General features: G+C 48.9%; 1 protein-coding gene across 2 annotated transcripts in view; it reads right to left on the bottom strand.

Moving 5' to 3' along the window:
* FAM185A (family with sequence similarity 185 member A) overlaps positions 1-22,574 on the bottom strand; it is a 125,909-nt gene that overhangs the window by 100,857 nt on the left and 2,478 nt on the right. For both annotated transcript variants that reach the window (XM_073573643.1, XM_073573644.1), the window contains exons 2-3: positions 11,817-11,926; positions 4,757-4,849 (exon numbers count right to left, since the gene is read on the bottom strand). In XM_073573643.1, the coding sequence (XP_073429744.1) occupies positions 4,757-4,849; positions 11,817-11,926 (203 nt within the window). The remainder of the gene's footprint in view (positions 1-4,756; positions 4,850-11,816; positions 11,927-22,574) is intronic.

The raw sequence follows: 22,574 nt of genomic DNA on the forward strand, positions 1-22,574 counted from the left end.
TGATCTATATATACGCAATCACTTTGATAAATGTACAAATATGATTTCACCAGCGCCTGTAAGGGTCCCGTTTCACATAGCGACACTCCAGCGATCCCAACAATGATACGACCTGGTAAGGATCGCTGGTACGTCGCTACATGGTCGCTAGTAAGCTGTCAAACAGGCACATCTCTTCAACAACGCAGCAACGATCTGGCGATCCGTATAACGACCTCGGCGGCCATTGGGACCTTGTCACACAGCAGCTTTTCTGATGACTCACACCTGCGTCGCCAATGAGGTCGCTCGTCGGCATCAAACACAGCGATGCATGCTGGCCAGTGGGATGCCGACGATCAAAAAATGGCCCAGGACATTCGAGCACGATCAGCGATATCCATTGGGGGGGGGGGGGTCGCCGCTATGTGTCACATGTAGTGAGATCGCTGGCGAGGTCGATGTTGCGTCACAAAAGGCGGTGACGTTTCAGTGATCTTGCCAACGATCTCGTTATGAGACGGGGCCTTAACACACCGCAGTCTATTGCAAAGTCCTGGCTGGTATAAGCAGACCTAACAGGGCTCGGCTGACAGAATGGATAATGACATGAAGAGCACTGAACTCTAACCACCGACATCTGTACATTCTCACATGTGGAACAGAAGCTGGCAGGGCAGACTCCAATCTATTTCTGCTGCACGTATACAATTCTGAAGCCATCTACCTCTCTATGAGCACATAGCTGTCATTGTGCATCGCTGACACGGTGACATGTCATATAGAATCTAACCACAGCTGCCCCAGCAAAAGCAGATCGGAGAAATAATTGGGGTCATCATGAGGCACACACCTCCTAAAAATGGCCTGAATATCTACAATTACACAAGAAGTTGAAGTGTTCATCCTGTGCCCCAAAAATTGCACCTAAAGCTTCTATCACTATCCCTTACATGCAGTTTACAACCATGATGTGCTCTTGCCTGTGAAAAGTTTAAAAGGATCCTGTCAAACTAGCAGCACGCATACACAGGCGCTTCATGCTGACTAAATCCTTCCCTAGATGGCGCGGTCAGACGCCGTATAATGCAGACGACAATTGTATCGCAATCCTCGGACTGGCCGGCTGCTCTCCTGACTCGAGCGTTACCGCATGTATTTCTATGCAGCAGTCACGCTGCCGGCAAGTCCGTGCTCTGCGATGCGATGGCCGTGTAACATGGACGACCATCTTCACCTGAATGTAGAGTTAAAAATCGCATGCAAATAAATCCCAAGGGCTTCGGGGTGGGACATTGAACATGAAATTGAGCAAAAATTATGTGACTTGGCGATTTAACACCGGTTTGTCCCAGTTCTGCAACATGGCAGAGCTGGGGCAGGAAAATGATGATGTAGTGAAGGCTCACCTAAGTCATGAGGAGATGTGGCCTCCCCTATGGCAGAAATCGCACTCCAAGCCCTGACTGGAGTAAGATTTTTGGAATGGCCTCTCAGATGAAGCATGGTAACAAAAGGAAAGGTTTCCCTGCTTTCCCCTGACAAAATGCAATTGAACGCTTTAATTTATGGTGCACAATTCATCATGGATAACGCAGGGTAAAAGAAAAACTCAGTATTTGTGTGTCCTGCTTCTTCTCATTAGATAAAACTCAGCCCGGTGTGATCCATTTTTAATTTAATTTGAATACAATTAATGAGCGTACGATTCATAACTAATACTATACTAGATTTCCTCTAGGACCTGTAGTAAAACGGCGCCATCTTGTGGTAAGAGTGCTACACAAACACTATTATGCCATTGTTAAAACTTTGAAGCAGATTCAGATCTGCAGCATGTCAATTCTATCAAGGTTTTTGCAGTGATTTCACACATTGTAACAAATGGGAAAAATTGCATAAAAAAAAAACACATAAAAAGGCGAGATTTTAATCCGCATTTTTCCTGCCAAGAAATACATTTTTTATGCAAAAATGTCCACAGCAATTACTGAAAGGGGGTTACCTGAGACTTTTGTCTTTTTTCTCATGGGGCTGAACTGACAGTCAGGTTAGTTGCCAACTACCTGCTTGTTCTGCCTGGTCCTGGCACAGTGCGGTCAGGGGCCGCCGCTGCTGCATTTGACCAAGTTAGAGTAGCTATTTTTCTTTTCCTGGGCTGCTCTGTTGATAGGGCGTGACTGCCAGCGACATGCAGCTCCCAGCAGTTAGCCAGTGGGGAGCAGGCTGGCAATCAGCATGACATTAGCAGAGACGCGTCATCAACAGAGCAGAGTGGAAGAGAAGCCTTTAACTTAACCGGCAGGAGCGGACCGTAACAGCTCTGTGCTGGAAGAGATTGGTGCTGGGCAGGAACTACCTGCCTGTAAGTTCTTCAGCCCATGAAAACTTATATAGTCCTATATAACTCCATTAACGTGGGCACACACTCAGCTTTCCTCAGTGCATATAGCAGCTACATATTCTGCAAAAGTAGTGAGGGCTTGTTTGACGGGAGCTTACAAGAAGAGAAAAAAAGCCCAAAGGCATGAACTGGGATATAAAGTGGTGTGCATGCAGCTGAAGGAATGACATAGGAGATAAACTGGCTTGCTTTCCACTATGGGCCAGCCAGCTTTTATGTAGGACACTAAGTGGTGGCTCAAGACAGTCACTAGCCAGTATAGGCACAGACACATGTATGAAGCGCACGAGGATGAAAAAGAGGAGATAATAAAGGGATACCATTAAAGCCATGTACACTGAGAATGATTGACCACGGTAGCAGATTCCAGAGAACTGTTGCTGCAAAGTGGAACGTTCAGATTATGGAGGAGGTCAGTATTAGATTGTAGGTAGAATGGTGTGCGGATGAAGAACAAGATGTAAGGAGCCTCAGTACTGTGAAGAGGTATGGGAGTGAGTGAGATTTTTCAACTTGAGTAGGAGCAACTGTGAATGGGATTGTCTAGCATTAGGGCCCCGTCACACATAGCGATCTCGCTAGCGAGATCGCTGCTGAGTCACAAATTTTGTGACGCAACAGCGATCTCACCAGCAAGATCGCTGTCTGTGACAGCGATCAGCGAGCGGCCCCCCTGCCAGTATCGCTGATCGTTGTTGGAAAGCCCTGGACATTTTTTTGGTCGCTGGTCTCCTGCTGGCCAGCACACATCGCTGCGTGAGACAGGCGGGAGACCAGCGATCAGCTGGTAACTAAGGTAAATGCAGGGTTTCTAAGCAGCGCGCTGTGCTTAGAAACCCTCTGTGTACCTTAGTTACCAGCGCGCTGATGCAGGGAACTGGTAACTAAGGTACACATCGGGTTTCTAAGTGACGCGCTCCGCTTAGAAACCCGATGTGTACCTTAGTTACAGCTCCCTGCATCAGCGCGCTGGTAACTAATATACAAAGCGACGCTGCGCGCTCTGCGTCGCTGGTGCAGATCACTGGTGAAGCTGTCTGTGTGACAGCTCACCAGCGATCACGTAGCGACTCACCAGCGATCCTGACAAGTTGACATCGTTGTCGGGATCGCTGGTGAGTCGCTATGTGTGACGGGGCCCTTAGAGTTGAGAAAAAGATTACCAAAGACCCCAGTCCAGCAGCCACGTCTGTAGTCTATGGCTTTGGGACCAGAGGACTCCAGTGAACCTCCTCCTACCTGTGGCACACCCAGTTACCAAGGTCTTGCAAATCTTTTTTTTCTCAACCCTTAGCTAGTGTATAAGTTGGATAGACATAGAAGCCTAGAGGTTTCATTCAAGTCAGTAACAAGTTGCAGTAATCAGGAGGAAGGTACCACAGACCACTGGTGAAGTGAACCTTCTGACTATTACTAGATTTGGTAAAGCAGGGAGCTCATGTGAGCTAATTAATTCAAATTAAGTACCAATACAGAATGCAGAAATCATGATCAGGTAGATAGACCTTATTGCTCACGATCAGGGTGACGCAGGGAGGATCCTTATGAGGCTTGAGGCAGATCAGGATTAGCCACAGTCAGATGCACAGTCTTTCATCACAGCACCATGGCAAAGGAGGTGAGCAGTGGCTGACAGCAACACCTCAGCCACCTGGATTGATGAGCCAGAGTATAATAACAGGGACAAAAAGAGCAAAGTAGACAGAGTTTTGACGGCTTCAAAAGGAAGGAAAAATGTGCGTTTAGGGAATATTTTGATGAAGAAGACGACATTAAAGCATAAGTGATGGAATATATGACAGTGAAAAACGACCCCAAAAGTGAGCTGCTGTCTAGAAGCTATGGTGGTACCATACGGCACTGTGGGAAGTCCAAGACACAACCGCTAACTGTGTGCTCTGTCACTACTCTGGGATAGACCAGGGAAGAAACTGATGTCTTCCTGTGTCCTTGCACAGCGATTCTGGCTGCCAGTCGAAGATCGCAGACAGCTTTTCAAAAGAAGATACAGGATTCTGTGTTGTGAAACTCTCCTGACTTCTCTTCTGTCAGCAGTCTTCAGCTAGCTGCCAGAACCCCTACAGAGACTTCACAAGGTACAGCAGGGATGAAAACAGGGGCAACATCATCCATCCCAGGGGCGGCATGTCTCAGACTTTCCACACCACTCTCCAGGAAACTACCGTAGCCTTTTTGGTGCAAATAAAAGGGTGCCGGAAAGCAGAAACTGCAGCACTGTGGATCAAAACAAGGGCATCAGGTACGTTGAATATAAACTAGGAAAATAGACACAATGTCATTGCAGGGTGGAGGGCTGCTTTATTATACAAGACAATAATCCAATCCATCCATATTAGAAGGGAATATACTTACACTGTGAGCCAAAGCACGAATATCCACATTGCCATGGACTGTCCCCAGACACACCACTTTGCCTCCCTTTGTACGAATGTGAACATTGTGACCCTGAAATTTAAAAGAAATACAAAAAAAACAAAAATAAAAACAGACAAGTCAGAAGAAGAACGCTAAGATCAATTGAAAAAAAAAAAAATATATTGATCAAAACAGATTTTTTTCTTAAGCATATTTCTGAATCCGTCAGATGTCTGTTATTTCGGTTTCCATTATTGGAAATACAAAAAGTGAATCTCATTATATAGAATCATTACAAACAGAGTGAAGTATTTCAAGTGTTTATTTCTGTTGATGTTGATGATTATGGCTTACAGCCAATGAAAACCCAAGAGTCATTATCTCAGTAAATTAGAAGACTTTATAACACCAGCTTGAAAAAATGACTTTAAAATCCAAATTGCTGGCCTACTGAAATGTACAGGGTGGGCCATTTATATGGATACACCTAAGCTAATTGGGATTGGTTGGTGATATCAACTTCCTGTTTGTGGCCCATAAGTATATGGGAGGGAGGAAACTTTTCAAGATGGGTGGTGACCATGGCGGCCATTTTGAAGTCAGCCATTTTGGATCCAACTTAATTTTTTTCAATGGGAAGAGGGTCATGTGACACATCAAACTTATTGAGAATTTCACAAGAAAAACAATGGTGTGCTTGGTTTTAACGTAACTTTTTATTCTTTCATGAGTTATTTACAAGTTTATGACCACTTATAAAATGTGTCCAAAGCGCTGCCCATTGTGATGGATTGTCAATGCAACCCTCTTCTCCCACTCTTGACACACTGATAGCAACACCACAGAAGAAATGCTAGCACAGGCTTCCAGTATCCGTTGTTTCAGATGCTGCACATCTCGTATCTTCGCAGCATAAGACAATTGCCTTCAGATGACCCCAAAGATAAAAGTCTAAGGGGGTCAAATCAGGAGACCTTGGTGGCCATTCAGCTGGCCCATGACGAGCAATCCACTTTCCAGGAAACAGTTCATGTAGGAATGCTCGTATCTGACACCCATAATTGATGGTATGGTGTGGTATATGGGGTACAAGGATAGTGGGGCCATTCTTCATCACTGGAAACCTCAATGCCACTGGATATCTGAAATTGCTACATGATAATGTGTTGCCCTCTATGCACTGAAGATGGCACGTTCCCTGAGTTTTTCCAGCAAGATGGTGCACCACCACATTATGGGTGTCAGGTCAGAGCATTCCTACAAGGAAACTGACCCCCTTAGACTAGCATTTCTCCTGCGGTGTTGCTATCAGTGTGTCAAGAGTAGGAGAAGAGGGTTGATCCCCTGCTGTGATCCCCTGCTGTCCTGTCTGTATGCTCTTTTGCTTCCCCCCTGCCCAGGAGCTGTGGTATGATCAGACCATGTTCCTGTACGGTCAGACACAGCCATTACACAGTACACAGCAGGGGCACATTTATCAGATTATCTCAGCACAGGAACATTTTATTTACTTTGGCACAGCGTCGTATGACTGCCACTCAGATGTGAGGGCATGCGTTGTCCATATAATGCGTATAGTTTGACTTCTTACCTATAGTCTTTTTTAACCCCCTTAAGGACCAAGCCACTTTGTAGATTAATGACCAGGCCTTAATTTTGAAATCGGACCACTGTCATTTTATGTGGTTATAACTCTGGAACGCTTCAACGGATCCCACTGATTCAGAGACTGTTTTTTCGTGACATATTGTACTTCATGTTAGTGGTAAAATTTCTTCGATATGATTAGCGTTTATGAAAATAACGGAAATTTGTAAAAATTTAGCAATTTCCAAACTTTTAATTTTTGTACCCGTAAATCAGGGATAGGGAACCTCAGGCCCCAGGGCCATTTACGGCCCTCGATGACCTTTTATCGGGCCCCCGGGCAGATTCTCTGGGACCGTATTCGTGGGCAACGAGCTGTATTTTGATTGGCACAAACTCATTAATTTCTTTTTGCTCTGTTAGCACACACACGCAGTGTTCACTAATGAACACTGAAGGGCATGCAATGAAAGATTACGTCCTGACACCAGTGCCAGAGTCAAGATGTAATTTGTGGGCGGAGTTTGTACGGCCCCCAAAGGATGGTATAAATATCCAAATGGCCCTTGGCAGAAAAAAGATTCCCTACCCCTGCCTTAAATCAAAGAGTGATGGCACACAAAATAGTTAATATATAACATTTCCCACATGTCAACTCTATATCGACACAATTTTGGAAACATAATTTTTTTTGTTAGGACATTATAAGGGTAAAAGTTGACCAGCGATCTCTCATTTTTCCAACAAAATTTACAAAATTTTTTTTTTTTTTAGGGACCACCTCACATTTGAAGTGAGTTTGGGGGGGTCAATATAACAGAAAATACCCAAAAGGGACACTATTCCAAAACCTGCACCCCTCAAGATGCTCAAAACCAAATTCAAGAAGTTTATTAACCCTTTAGATACTACACAAGAATTGAAGCAATGTGGAAGGAAAAAAAAAACGAACATTTTGTTAGGCACAGCACTAATTCAGGAATGTGCCTCTGACTGTGGAGCCCCTCAGAATGAAAACCAGAGGGAATATAGTGCAGTGCCCAATTCCCCCCTCTACTCCCCCAGGTGATGCATTAAGTGGGATACCCAACTAACCAATAGGGTTAAAGGGAAAGGGGCATCTGGCCACACCTACAAGGGTTAAATACAGGAGCCAAGGGTCAGTTCCTTCTCTTTCCCCCTCCAGCTGACCCTTGGAAGCTATTGTCCAGAGGACCAAGGGACTCCCCCCTGCAGCCATGTCCGAATCCACGATGGAGGCCCTGCGGCAGAGAGCGGCACACGAAGGTGAAGTCCAAACACTTATTAATAACCTGGGCATTCACCTTCCTGTGCCCTCAGGCTTCCTTGACTCCCCCCGGGGCTCCATCCTCCCCTGTAAACCCCGACCTCTCCCCCCAGGCCTCACCTCACGTGGCCCTGTTGCCTCTCCTCCGTCATTGCTGCCCCCTGCCAGCTCACCTCCTGGTGTGTTGGTGTCGGACCTGTCCCCTTTGGCTCCCCCCTCTCCCGGTAGCGCTCTTGGGTCCGGATCCGTTGTTCCGGCATCCCCAGTCGGTGCTCCCTCCGGCGCTCCCGAGGAGGGCCCCGGGGCTGTCCGCTGCTCCCCCTTCCGGTGATGATGTGGAGCAGGTAGGCCAGCGCTCCGCAGGGTTCTCCCGCTCCCCCAATCGGCTTCACGTTGGGGGCAAGACCATCGGAGACGCCGGTCGCCGTGCCCGCCCTACTGCCCCTTCAGTAAGAGTCGGCGTTGCCCATGCGGCGGAGCGGAACATGCAGGGCCCTTGCCCCTGCCGCTTCCAGCCACCTTCTTTCACAGCAAGGCCCCGCCCACGGCCTCACATCACTTCCAGCCACCGCCACTCAACTTCTGGCCATTGATGATGCCGGGCCTGCTCCACAGTGTCTCTCCGTCAGGCACAACTGCACTGCCTGCACGGAGGGATGCCGGAACAGGCACAACACTTAACTATGCTGCTGCAGAGCACGCTGATCGGTTCATCCAGACTGACCAGCACGCTCTCCAGCAGATACTGTATAGAACATGTACACACCCACATAACACAAGCACCCCCAAGACTTATCTACAAACCGCCGACGCCCCCAATGATCCAATCACAAAATAATATAGAAGTCACATTTACCCCTGCCCCTCCAAACACTACACAAAATACAATTACTAGTAACGTGCCTTTTTACGCAGTGCTACCCAACCAGTCACGGCCTGTAACACGCATAATGAGCCATTTATCTCAAATATAACGGCCCCTAATACACCCCCTAGCCTGGGCGAGCGCAGGCATATACGCCTCAGACCCTCCCTATCCTCCTCCGAAGACTCCCGCCATCATTCCCGCTGTCCCTATAAATGTCGCAACTCCCATTACCGCCCTCGACACAGGTCACAGAGGAGCTCTGTGCCACAGTTCTGTTGTTTTGACCTACAGACCTCCAGCACAGAGTATCTACACTACAGCAAATGTTTTATCCTCGGCTAGAGATGGGCAGACCCCTAGATGTTCGGGTCCGCCCGAACAGTTAAAAAAGTTCTGATTCGGGTACCAGAACAGTACCCGGACCCGAACCCCATCCACTTGAATGGGGGCCCGAACATCGAGTGTTTGCCATGCTGTCATGTGCATGACAGCACGGCAAACACCACTTCTGATCGGCGGTGAAATCATCCTCACCAGTCAGAAAGCCGCAGTTCCCATGTTGTCAAAAGACAGCATGAGCACTGATTTGTGACCGGAGGTATAAAGTTTAACTCCGGTCACTGGTGTCAGCTGATAGATGATGGGATCAGGAGTCCTGACACCTGCAGCCGCTAATAACAGTGAGAGCAGGAGCGACGAATGGGAGTATGCATCAGCAGCTCCTGCGCTGTAAAAAGAATAAAAACACGGCGTGGGTTCCCCTGTATTTTTGCTTACCAGCCAAACAAAACTCACAGCTGGGGGCTGCAACCCTCAGCTGTCAGTTTCAACATGGGTGGTTATCAAGAATAGAGGGTTCCCCATGCTCTTTTTAATTATTTAAATTATAAAAAAAAAAAAAAAAAAACACACACTGCTTGGGGTCCCCCCATTTTTGACAACCAGCTTTGTTAAGGCAAACAGCTGGGGCTGGTATTCTCAGGCTGGTAAGGGGCCATGAATATTGCCCCCCAACCTAAAAATAGCAGCCCGTAGCTGTCCAGAAAGGGCACATCTATTAGGTGTGCCAATTCTGGCGCTTTGCCCAGCTTTTCCCACTCGCCCTTTAGCGGTGGCAAGAGGGGTTGATGTCACCTTTGTGTTGTCAGGTGACATCAAGCCCACAGCTTAGTAATGGAGAGGTGTCTGTAAGAAACATGTCCATTACTAATCCTACAGTTGTTTAGTAAATAAAGACACAGCTAGAATAAAGTCCTTTATTTGAAACTAGGTGAAGAGCCTGGCGCTGCCCGGGCATAGTAACTAACTGTGGTTAGTTATAACAAATTATAATTATCCTCCATCCCATAGTCTCGTGTCCATATACCCATCACACATCATCCATCCCATAGTCCCATGCCCATATACCCATCATACATATTCGCCATCCCATAGCGAAATAAGACTAAACACAGTTTTACATTTTTATTTAAATGCCTAATTCCACCGAAGTCCTCCTTCTCCTGTAATAAAACTAAAATAAATAAACAACAATATACCATACCTGTCCGTCCTTTTGTCCCACGCCATAATCCATGTCTGGGGGATTAACAATTTTCAACAAGGATAGTGTCAAGATGCGACCATCCAGGCTGAGAACCACTGGTGACTTAACTGCTGCGAGCACAGCCTCAGAGACCGGTGATGATGTCATTGAGGTTACCTCCTGTTAGTGAGGCTCCATTCCCAGCCAAGCTGAACTGCCGTGACCTCGGTGACATCTCTGTTAGCACAGAGTTCGGGGATGTTACCGAGGTCACTGCAGTTCAGCCCAGCTGGGAACGGAGCCTCAGTGACATCATCGCCGGTCACTCAGGCTGCGCTCGCAACAGCTCATTCACCAGTGGTTCTCAGCCTGGACGGTCGCATCTTGGCACCGTCCGTGTTGAAAACTATTAATCACCCCCAGACATGGATTACGGCGTGACACAGAACAACAGAAAGGTATGGTATATTGTTGTTTTATTACAGAAGAATGAGGGCTTCGGTGGAAATAGGCGAGGTTGTAAGTATGGTTTAATTAAGATTATAATTAAAGGAGTCTGTGTCATTTTTTCAATTAAAGGACTTTATTCTTGTCTGTGTTTCTATGACTATGGGGTTAGTAATGGATAGGTGTCTTATAGACTCCTCTCCATTACTAACCTCAGGGCTTGATGTCACCTGACAATACAAATGAGACATCAACCCCACAAATATAAACCCCACTTTCCACCGATACAGGGCAAGTAGGAAGAGCCAGGCAAAGCGCCATAATTGGCACATCTAATAGATGTGCTTTTTCTGGGCAGCTGCGGTCTGCTATTTTTAGGCTGGGGGGGAATACAATATCCATGGCCCCTTACCAGCCTGAGAATACCAGCCGCCAACTTTAGCAAGGCTGGTTGTCAAAAATGGGGGGGGGGAACCACAGTTTATTTATTTTTTTCTTTTAATTACTTATTTAAATAATTTAAGAAAACAGCGTGGGGACCCCTCTATTATTGATAGCCAACCTTGCTAACGCTGACAGCTGAGGGCTGCAGCCCCCAGCTGTGAGATTTGCCTGACTGGTTATCAAAAATAGGGTGGAGCCCACGCAGGTTTTTTTAAAATTATTTATTTACAGCAGGAAAAGGAAGTGCGTTCCAGCTTCTAAAACATATGCATTTATTATTCACACGTTAAAACATGATGCATAGGCAATAGCCTCATATGCAGGTGGATGCACTTTCAGGCACTAGACAATCAGCAACGCGTTTTGGCCCTAAGTGGGTCTTTATCACAGCTGAGAATTAATTACTAGACATAGGTCTTATAGGGTAAAAGGACCAATGAAATATTTAGAATAAGATCACATGACCCGGTATCAGAAGGTACTGAACCAGCATCTCTAATTGGCATATGCCATTCCTTTGTAACAGAGAAAATAAAAATATAAGCTAATCCATACACACAACATATACAGTACATATATACAGGAACAACTTAGTAATGATACATTATTTCATTTCTTTTGTGTAAACCCATTGGATGTCTCGTTTCCAAACTGCACTCGGAGGTCATCCAGATGTTTCACTCTCACCCACAGACTTGTATGGGTGCACATGGTCTGATTTGTGGAGCCACTCGTAACATGGTGAGATTGTTCTCTCATGCTCAATCAGAATGAGAAAATAATCACAGATCTGCACTGCCCATATTATAACATTGGGCCGAGTGCTGTACCAGAAAACATCAGACATCACTCGGCCATGTTACACGCTAATGTGACCTAATAATGATAAAATGCTTACCTTGACAGAATGTAGAACGCTGCTCCCTTTCTCCGTTTCTATTTCGCAATTGTCGCACTCAATCTTTTTTATGCTCACACTGCCATAACCCATGGTTTTAATGTTCACATCTACAAATAGTAAAGTTAAAAATCCTTTAATATGGTAAAGTTACAGAAAGAAACCTTAGCATTGTGCAGCAGTTCTATGGTCACTTTCCTTTACATGTTAAATACACGCAGGAGGGAGCTGCTTTTCTTCACTTTTTTTTGGGGCGAGTTTTTCCCCATTGACTCAAGGTGTAAAAATTGCGCTGAGAAGACGAGATCCTGAGTGGGTCTGTGGTATAGCTCACTGAATATTGCCCCTTTAGTGCCAATCTCTCAGATGACCAAGTTATGGTATATCCTTGGTTATCTTCTGCCCCGTTGTCATGTACAGATCAGCACCATCGGGAAAGGCTTACCTGCTATTAATCAGTGCCATTTCATAGGGCGGAGCTATAAACAGTGACTCCAGTTACTCACATAGGAGATCAGACTATACGTTCTGTCGCTTCTCCATACTTTATACTACATGTCTACCAACACACACTGGCTGCTATATGGCATGAAATTTGGGCAGAATCATTCTAAATTATAACGTATTAAAGGGACTTTGTCACCAGGTCTTTTCTACATCTTCTGAGAGCAATGTAATGTAAGAAAAGAGACCCTGAATGCAATGATGTATCACTTAGATCACTGGGTGCAGCAACTGATACAATGAGAGTTTTTTTGATGTAGAACAGCTCAAAAGCCAACACCACCCATACCTGTGATTAGCAGCTTTCTGTGTACATTGCATATTGGCAGTACGCAGCCAATCAGTGGTGGGGATGGAGATGGACCAATATGCACATGGGCACCTAGTCCACTTGTGAAAGTCTCCTGTTGATAAAACACTCATTGTATTGAAACAACAGCAAACAGCCTAGTGACACATCACTGAAATCAGCCTCAGATCCCACCTCATGTTGCCCTGATATTACATAGCAAAAACCTGATAATAGATTCCCTTTAAAGGAACTATGTTGACACAGAATGATTGTTCAAAGTCCCGCCGCTTGGTGCTGGTGGCAGAGCCAATCATGTAAATACACCTACTTGCTTTCCATCTATCGCCACCCCCACCTTTGATTGACAGCTCTGGCTTCATAGTGCCAGGAAATGAAGATGGAAGTCAAGCAGGAACAAAGGCGTCTATAAACGATTGGCCCTGCCCTGCCTGTACTTGGTTTGAATAGTCATTCTGTGCGGACAGTGTCCCTTTAACAAAGCTGTTTGTAAAATAGGAGTCAGGTAATCAGGCCACACAGTAGTGTCATTCAGTAGTCAGGCCGCTCTCTAATAAAGCTGTATTAGAGAGGACTATATGGGTTTCCATATTAGAGGGGTTCTATGGGAAATTGTGCAGCAGCACTCATGGTAGTACACAGCCCTAGCTCCCAACTCATTCACTGTATGTCAAAATCCTTGTGACGTGGCTGCTGCAGGTACCGTGTGCCCTGAATGATTGCACGCCCTGTAAAAACATCCTGACCACTGCAGTGCTGCTCACGTCAATGGAAGTTCATGTGATGTACAAAAAGAACCATTGTCAAGGTGTGTTATCGATTAGAGATGAGCAAACACCGTCGGCTCCCTCCTTATTGGGCTCGCTAATGGAGCTTACGGAGTAGCTGCAGCGAGAACCTGGATACCTGGAGCGCTCCCGATAATCAGGTGTCCGGCACCGCAGCTGCATATGTCTCGGCTGTGTGACAGTCACAACAAACAGGCTCTCCCTGTGTTGTGACTGTCACACAGCCGAGACACATGCAGCTGCAGCAGCAATCTGCTGATTACCAGGTATCCAGGTTCCCTATGCAGCTTCTTCGGTAAGCGATATAGCTTGTTGAATAAGGAGGGAGCCAACAATGTTCGCTCACCTCTAATGATGATGTCTGTGTGAGGGAGCATCAGAGGCATAGTCGTGGCTGAGACTAATGGCTCTTGCGCACCCTGGCCTCCCGTCACATACAAAGGATGTCCCAGTGTCGGTGTACTTGTCTCTCTGCTCTCCACACCTTCAGGGACTCCTCTAGGTTGCTTAACACCCCCTCCGGTCGTTTGCGCACAAAGAGACACAGTCCAATTGCAACTTAAAACGAATAATTTTACTTTTTCCTTTTCGCAGCACATCCTTTACAGATACACATCAGCATAGGGTTCCATACAGTCCACATCCTTCACTCTCCCTGTACTCTTTCCAACGGCCTTCAGCACATGCCCGGAGCCCGGATCATACCGTCTCCTGCGATACCGCAGCATCCACCCTGTTCAGACTCATCCATTTCGCCCCGGACCTAAAGGCATCTGCCCATGCAGTACGCTGCCACATTGTACAGCGACCTGCATCCCCGTACTGTTGTGACTTACTCTGCAGCTCCTGTCACACCACTGCTGCTATGGCTGCACTGCTGGCCCACTGGGCCCTGGATGGCTGGGTTCCTAGCTTGAAACGTTACGGAGCTGTCCGCCCTAAACTGACTCTATGGCCCATTTGCTCTAAAAAGGGAAAACCCTCTATCTTATACACGACTGGCTCCTCCTAATTAACTACATACACTACGCACCACAACAAGTGGACCAATTAAGGTACTACGCTTTCCCTATTTAACACCCATATGCGACATATATTCCTATACACTTAGTAATAAGAGATTGAGAATATATATATATATATATATATATATATATAGAGAGAGAGAGAGAGCTCTCTCTCATACAAGGCAATAACTACAAAGAAGAGTGGTAGACGGTCCCGGTACACCGCTTACATCTGTAAAGAGCTGTGGAATTAATACCGCTATACAACTGAGTCGCAGAAAATACACTGCAGATTGCAAGGGCATTCCATTCATTGAGTAGCATCTAGAGAAAACTGTACCACTATCCAGGGCTGTGGAGTCGGAGTCGGTGCTCATTTTGGTGGAGTCGGTATAAAATGGACCGACTCAGACTCCTAAAATATATAATAAATTGGGTACAGTAGTTCAATGCAGAATGTGCTGAATATTTTTTCATAGGAATTTGGGAAAGTTATGAAATGTCCTATAAATGGCTGTTCTATTCCTGGTCTAAGGCTACATTCACACACAGCGTTTTTCCTGCCTTTTTTGAGGATACGTTTTTCAGTTTCAAAAGCAGATCAGCTTTTAAAAAAACGGCATCACCTGAAAGGTTTTTGAGCTCATAGATAATGTTTTCAATAGCAAAAGCAGATTAGAAATCTGCTCTATCTATATATCCATTTATCCATATCTGTCTATCCATATCATATCTGTACCAAAAAGAATGAAAACCGGGTAGCACACAGACTAACACTCCTTTTTTTTTTAGCACCAGTCAGGTACACCTCATAGCTGCCCAAAAGGACGCCCAGGACAGGCATTGCTCGTCTTCAGTAACATCAACATCAACTGATAGTTGGAATAAATAGACTGCATTCATCACCACATCTTCTTAAGGTGCAGGCTTTATTTTCAAGTGTAGGGGTGTGCAGTATGAGGTTCTGCAGCAGTTGAGGTGTGCAGTATGAAATTCTGAAGAACAGTATGAGGTCCTGCCCAACCCCCCCCCCCCCCCCCCCCAAGGGTTGATCCTGGCTACGCCCATAGTGTGAATGTAGCCTGAGGATCTAGGCTTTATCTTAGCCGAGATAAGTCAGAGTGTGTGTGTGTGTGTGTGTGTGTGTGTGTGTGTGTGTGTGTGTGTGTGTGTGTGTGTGTGTGTGTGTGTGTGTGTGTATATATATATACACATATATATACACACATACACACACAGTACAGACCAAAAGTTTGGACACACCTTCTCAAAGCGTTTTCTTTATTTTCATGACTATGAAAATTGTAGATTCACTCTGAAGGCATCAAAACTATGAACTAACACATGTGGAATTATATAATTAACAAAAAAATGTGAAACAACTGAAAATACTGTATGTCTTATATTCTAGGTTCTTCAAAGTAGCCACCTTTTGCTTTGATTTCTGCTTTGCACACTCTTGGCATTCTCTTGATGAACTTCAAGAGGTAGTCACCGGAAATGGTTTTCACTTCACAGGTGTGCCCTGTCAGGTTTAATAAGTGGGATTTCTTGCCTTATAAATGGGGTTGGGACCATCAGTTGTGTTGTGCAGACGTCTGGTGGATACACAGCTGATAGTCCTACTGAATAGTCTGTTAGAATTTGTATTATGGCAAGAAAAAAAGCAGCTAAGTAAAGAAAAACGAGTGGCCATCATTACTTTAAGAAATGAAGGTCAGTCAGTCCGAAAAATTGGGAAAACTTTGAAAGTGTCCCCAAGTGCAGTGGCAAAAAACATCAAGCGCTACAAAGAAACTGGCTCATATGAGGACCACCCCAGGAAAGGAAGACCAAGAGTCACCTCTGCTGCGGAGGATAAGTTCATCCTAGTCACCAGCCTCAGAAATCGCAGGTTAACAGCAGCTCAGAAGAGAGACCAGGTCAATGCCACACAGAATTCTAGCAGCAGACTCATCTCTACAACAACTGTTAAGAGGAGACTTTGTGCAGCAGGCCTTCATGGTAAAATAGCTGCTAGGAAATCACTGCTAAGGAAGGGCAACAAGCAGAAGAGACTTGTTTGGGCTAAAGAACACAAGGAATGGACATTAGACCAGTGGAAATCTGTGCTTTGGTCTGATGAGTCCAAATCTGAGATCTTTGGTTCCAACCACCATGTCTTTGTGTGACGCAGAAAAGGTGAACCGATGGACTCTACATGCCTGGTTCCCACCGTGAAGCATGGAGGAGGAAGTGTGATGGTGTGGGGGTGCTTTGCTGGTGACACTGTTGGGGATTTATTCAAAATTTAAGGCATACTGAACCAGCATGGCTACCACAGCATCTTGCAGCGGCATGCTATTCCATCCGGTTTGTGTTTAGTTGGACCACCATTTATTTTTCAACAGGACAATGACCTCAAAACACACCTCCAGGCTGTGTAAGGGATATTTGACCAAGAAGGAGAGTGATGGGGTGCTACGCCAGATGACCTGGCCTCCAGACACCAGACCTGATCCCAATCGAGATGGTTTGGGGTGAGCTGGACCGCAGAGTGAAGGCAAAAGGGCCAACAAGTGCTAAGCATCTCTGGGAACTCCTTCAAGACTGCTGGAAGACCATTTCCAGTGACTACCTCTTGAAGCTCATCAAGAGAATGCCAAGAGTGTGCAAAGCAGTAATCAAAGCAAAAGGTGGCTACTTTGAAGAACCTACAATATATGACATTTTCAGTTGTTTCACACTTTTTTGTTAATTATATAATTCCACATGTGTTAATTCATTGTTTTGATGCCTTCAGAGTGAATCTACAATTTTCATAGTCATGAAAACAAAGAAAACTCTTAGAATGAGAAGGTGTGTCCAAACTTTGGTCTGTACCGTATACATGTACATGTATACAGTGTACTACATATTTACAATTTATTACAGTTTTTTGTGTTCTAAAGTTGTATTCCAATAAATAGATATTATGTTCTAAATATCTTGATTATTGGATCATAGAAATGATTAAATGTCTGATGTTCACATTGTACTACAATACATTTTTCACTTAAATATAAGAAATATATGTGGGAGTCGGAGTCGTGGGGTCGGTGTAAGGGAAATTGAGGAGTCGGAGTCGCAGGTTTGGCTTACCGACTCCACAGCAAAATCCGCATGTAAAGCAATCAGACTATATAGCAGTCTCTCAGTGTAATCATACATAGTGTGAGCCCAGGACACGATCACCCTGCTAACCTCTGTGAGCACAGCTGCTGCAGGTGTGGGGAAAGAGGTGTGCAGGAATATACATAGTGATATACCCCATATGTGACCCACAGGCAGGCGCTCCCCACCAGAACACATGGGGTGCAGTATGGAGCCAGTGTGCAGGAACATACATAGTGATATACCCCATCTGTGACACACAGGCAGGCGCTCCCCACAGCACACACGGGGCCGGAGCTGCAGGTGTGGGGTGTGCAGGAATATACATAGTGATATACCCCATCTGTGACACACAGGCAGGCGCTCCCCACAGCACACACGGGGCCGGAGCTGCAGGTGTGGGGTGTGCAGGAATATACATAGTGATATACCCCATCTGTGACCCACAGGCAGGCACTCCCCACAGCACACACGGGGCCGGAGCTGCAGCTGTGGGGTGTGCAGGACTATACATAGTGATATACCCCATCTGTGACCCCCAGGCAGGCGCTCCCCACAGCACACACGGGGCCGGAGCTGCAGGTGTGGGGTGTGCAGGAATATACATAGTGATATACCCCATCTGTGACCCCCAGGCAGGCGCTCCCCACAGCACACACGGGGCCGGAGCTGCAGGTGTGGGGTGTGCAGGACTATACATAGTGATATACCCCATCTGTGACCCACAGGCAGGCGCTCCCCACAGCACACACGGGGCCGGAGCTGCAGGTGTGGGGTGTGCAGGAATATACATAGTGATATACCCCATCTGTGACCCACAGGCAGGCGCTCCCCACAGCACACACGGGGCCGGAGCTGCAGCTGTGGGGTGTGCAGGACTATACATAGTGATATACCCCATCTGTGACCCACAGACAGGCGCTCCCCACAGCACACACGGGGCCGGAGCTGCAGGTGTGGGGTGTGCAGGAATATACATAGTGATATACCCCATCTGTGACCCCCAGGCAGGCGCTCCCCACAGCACACACGGGGCCGGAGCTGCAGGTGTGGGGTGTGCAGGACTATACATAGTGATATACCCCATCTGTGACCCCCAGGCAGGCGCTCCCCACAGCACACACGGGGCTGGAGCTGCAGGTGTGGGGTGTGCAGGACTATACATAGTGATATACCCCATCTGTGACCCACAGGCAGGCGCTCCCCACTGCACACACGGGGCCGGAGCTGCAGGTGTGGGGTGTGCAGGAATATACATAGTGATATACCCCATCTGTGACACAAAGGCAGGCACTCCCCACAGCACACACGGGGCCGGAGCTGCAGGTGTGGGGTGTGCAGGAATATACATAGTGATATACCCCATCTGTGACCCACAGGCAGGCGCTCCCCACAGCACACACGGGGCTGGAGCTGCAGCTGTGCAGGAATATACATAGTGATATACCCCATCTGTGACCCCCAGGCAGGCGCTCCCCACAGCACACACGGGGCCGGAGCTGCAGCTGTGGGGTGTGCAGGAATACACATAGTGATATACCCCATCTGTGACCCCCAGGCAGGCGCTCCCCACAGCACACACGGGGCCGGAGCTGCAGGTGTGGGGTGTGCAGGACTATACATAGTGATATACCCCATCTGTGACCCCCAGGCAGGCGCTCCCCACAGCACACACGGGGCCGGAGCTGCAGGTGTGGGGTGTGCAGGAATACACAGTGATATACCCCATCTGTGACCCACAGACAGGCGCTCCCCACAGCACACACGGGGCCGGAGCTGCAGGTGTGGGGTGTGCAGGAATACACAGTGATATACCCCATCTGTGACCCACAGACAGGCGCTCCCCACAGCACACACGGGGCCGGAGCTGCAGGTGTGGGGTGTGCAGTAATACACACAGTGATATACCCCATCTGTGACCCACAGACAGGCGCTCCCCACAGCACACACGGGGCCGGAGCTGCAGCTGTGGGGTGTGCAGGACTATACATAGTGATATACCCCATCTGTGACCCACAGACAGGCGCTCCCCACAGCACACACGGGGCCGGAGCTGCAGGTGTGGGGTGTGCAGGAATATACATAGTGATATACCCCATCTGTGACCCCCAGGCAGGCGCTCCCCACAGCACACACGGGGCCGGAGCTGCAGCTGTGGGGTGTGCAGGAATACACATAGTGATATACCCCATCTGTGACCCCCAGGCAGGCACTCCCCACAGCACACACGGGGCCGGAGCTGCAGGTGTGGGGTGTGCAGGACTATACATAGTGATATACCCCATCTGTGACCCCCAGGCAGGCGCTCCCCACAGCACACACGGGGCCGGAGCTGCAGGTGTGGGGTGTGCAGGAATACACACAGTGATATACCCCATCTGTGACCCACAGACAGGCGCTCCCCACAGCACACACGGGGCCGGAGCTGCAGCTGTGGGGTGTGCAGGACTATACATAGTGATATACCCCATCTGTGACCCACAGACAGGCGCTCCCCACAGCACACACGGGGCCGGAGCTGCAGGTGTGGGGTGTGCAGGAATATACATAGTGATATACCCCATCTGTGACCCCCAGGCAGGCGCTCCCCACAGCACACACGGGGCCGGAGCTGCAGGTGTGGGGTGTGCAGGAATACACATAGTGATATACCCCATCTGTGACCCACAGGCAGGCGCTCCCCACAGCACACACGGGGCCGGAGCTGCAGGTGTGGGGTGTGCAGGAATACACATAGTGATATACCCCATCTGTGACCCCCAGGCAGGCGCTCCCCACTGCACACACGGGGCCGGAGCTGCAGCTGTGGGGTGTGCAGGAGTACACATAGTGATATACCCCATCTGTGACCCACAGGCAGGCGCTCCCCACAGCACACACGGGGCCGGAGCTGCAGGTGTGGGGTGTGCAGGACTATACATAGTGATATACCCCATCTGTGACCCCCAGGCAGGCGCTCCCCACAGCACACACGGGGCCGGAGCTGCAGCTGTGGGGTGTGCAGGAATACACATAGTGATATACCCCATCTGTGACCCCCAGGCAGGCACTCCCCACAGCACACACGGGGCCGGAGCTGCAGGTGTGGGGTGTGCAGGAATACACATAGTGATATACCCCATCTGTGACCCCCAGGCAGGCGCTCCCCACAGCACACACGGGGCCGGAGCTGCAGCTGTGGGGTGTGCAGGAGTACACATAGTGATATACCCCATCTGTGACCCCCAGGCAGGCGCTCCCCACAGCACACACGGGGCCGGAGCTGCAGGTGTGGGGTGTGCAGGAATACACATAGTGATATACCCCATCTGTGACCCCCAGGCAGGCGCTCCCCACTGCACACACGGGGCCGGAGCTGCAGCTGTGGGGTGTGCAGGAGTACACATAGTGATATACCCCATCTGTGACCCACAGGCAGGCGCTCCCCACAGCACACACGGGGCCGGAGCTGCAGGTGTGGGGTGTGCAGGACTATACATAGTGATATACCCCATCTGTGACCCCCAGGCAGGCGCTCCCCACAGCACACACGGGGCCGGAGCTGCAGCTGTGGGGTGTGCAGGAATACACATAGTGATATACCCCATCTGTGACCCCCAGGCAGGCACTCCCCACAGCACACACGGGGCCGGAGCTGCAGGTGTGGGGTGTGCAGGACTATACATAGTGATATACCCCATCTGTGACCCCCAGGCAGGCGCTCCCCACAGCACACACGGGGCCGGAGCTGCAGGTGTGGGGTGTGCAGGAATACACACAGTGATATACCCCATCTGTGACCCACAGACAGGCGCTCCCCACAGCACACACGGGGCCGGAGCTGCAGCTGTGGGGTGTGCAGGACTATACATAGTGATATACCCCATCTGTGACCCACAGACAGGCGCTCCCCACAGCACACACGGGGCCGGAGCTGCAGGTGTGGGGTGTGCAGGAATATACATAGTGATATACCCCATCTGTGACCCCCAGGCAGGCGCTCCCCACAGCACACACGGGGCCGGAGCTGCAGGTGTGGGGTGTGCAGGAATACACATAGTGATATACCCCATCTGTGACCCACAGGCAGGCGCTCCCCACAGCACACACGGGGCCGGAGCTGCAGGTGTGGGGTGTGCAGGAATACACATAGTGATATACCCCATCTGTGACCCCCAGGCAGGCGCTCCCCACTGCACACACGGGGCCGGAGCTGCAGCTGTGGGGTGTGCAGGAGTACACATAGTGATATACCCCATCTGTGACCCACAGGCAGGCGCTCCCCACAGCACACACGGGGCCGGAGCTGCAGGTGTGGGGTGTGCAGGACTATACATAGTGATATACCCCATCTGTGACCCACAGGCAGGCGCTCCCCACAGCACACACGGGGCCGGAGCTGCAGCTGTGGGGTGTGCAGGAGTACACATAGTGATATACCCCATCTGTGACCCACAGGCAGGCGCTCCCCACAGCACACACGGGGCCGGAGCTGCAGCTGTGGGGTGTGCAGGAATACACATAGTGATATACCCCATCTGTGACCCCCCAGGCAGGCGCTCCCCACAGCACACACGGGGCCGGAGCTGCAGCTGTGGGGTGTGCAGGAATATACATAGTGATATACCCCATCTGTGACCCCCAGGCAGGCACTCCCCACAGCACACACGGGGCCGGAGCTGCAGCTGTGGGGTGTGCAGGAGTACACATAGTGATATACCCCATCTGTGACCCACAGGCAGGCGCTCCCCACAGCACACACGGGGCCGGAGCTGCAGCTGTGGGGTGTGCAGGAATACACATAGTGATATACCCCATCTGTGACCCACAGGCAGGCGCTCCCCACAGCACACACGGGGCCGGAGCTGCAGCTGTGGGGTGTGCAGGACTATACATAGTGATATACCCCATCTGTGACCCACAGGCAGGCGCTCCCCACAGCACACACGGGACCGGAGCTGCAGCTGTGGGGTGTGCAGGAATACACATAGTGATATACCCCATCTGTGACCCCCAGGCAGGCGCTCCCCACAGCACA

This window comes from Dendrobates tinctorius, unplaced genomic scaffold (assembly GCF_039654945.1).
Source record: "Dendrobates tinctorius isolate UK_male_01 unplaced genomic scaffold, ASM3965494v1 ptg000035l, whole genome shotgun sequence".
NCBI lineage: Eukaryota > Metazoa > Chordata > Amphibia > Anura > Dendrobatidae > Dendrobates > Dendrobates tinctorius.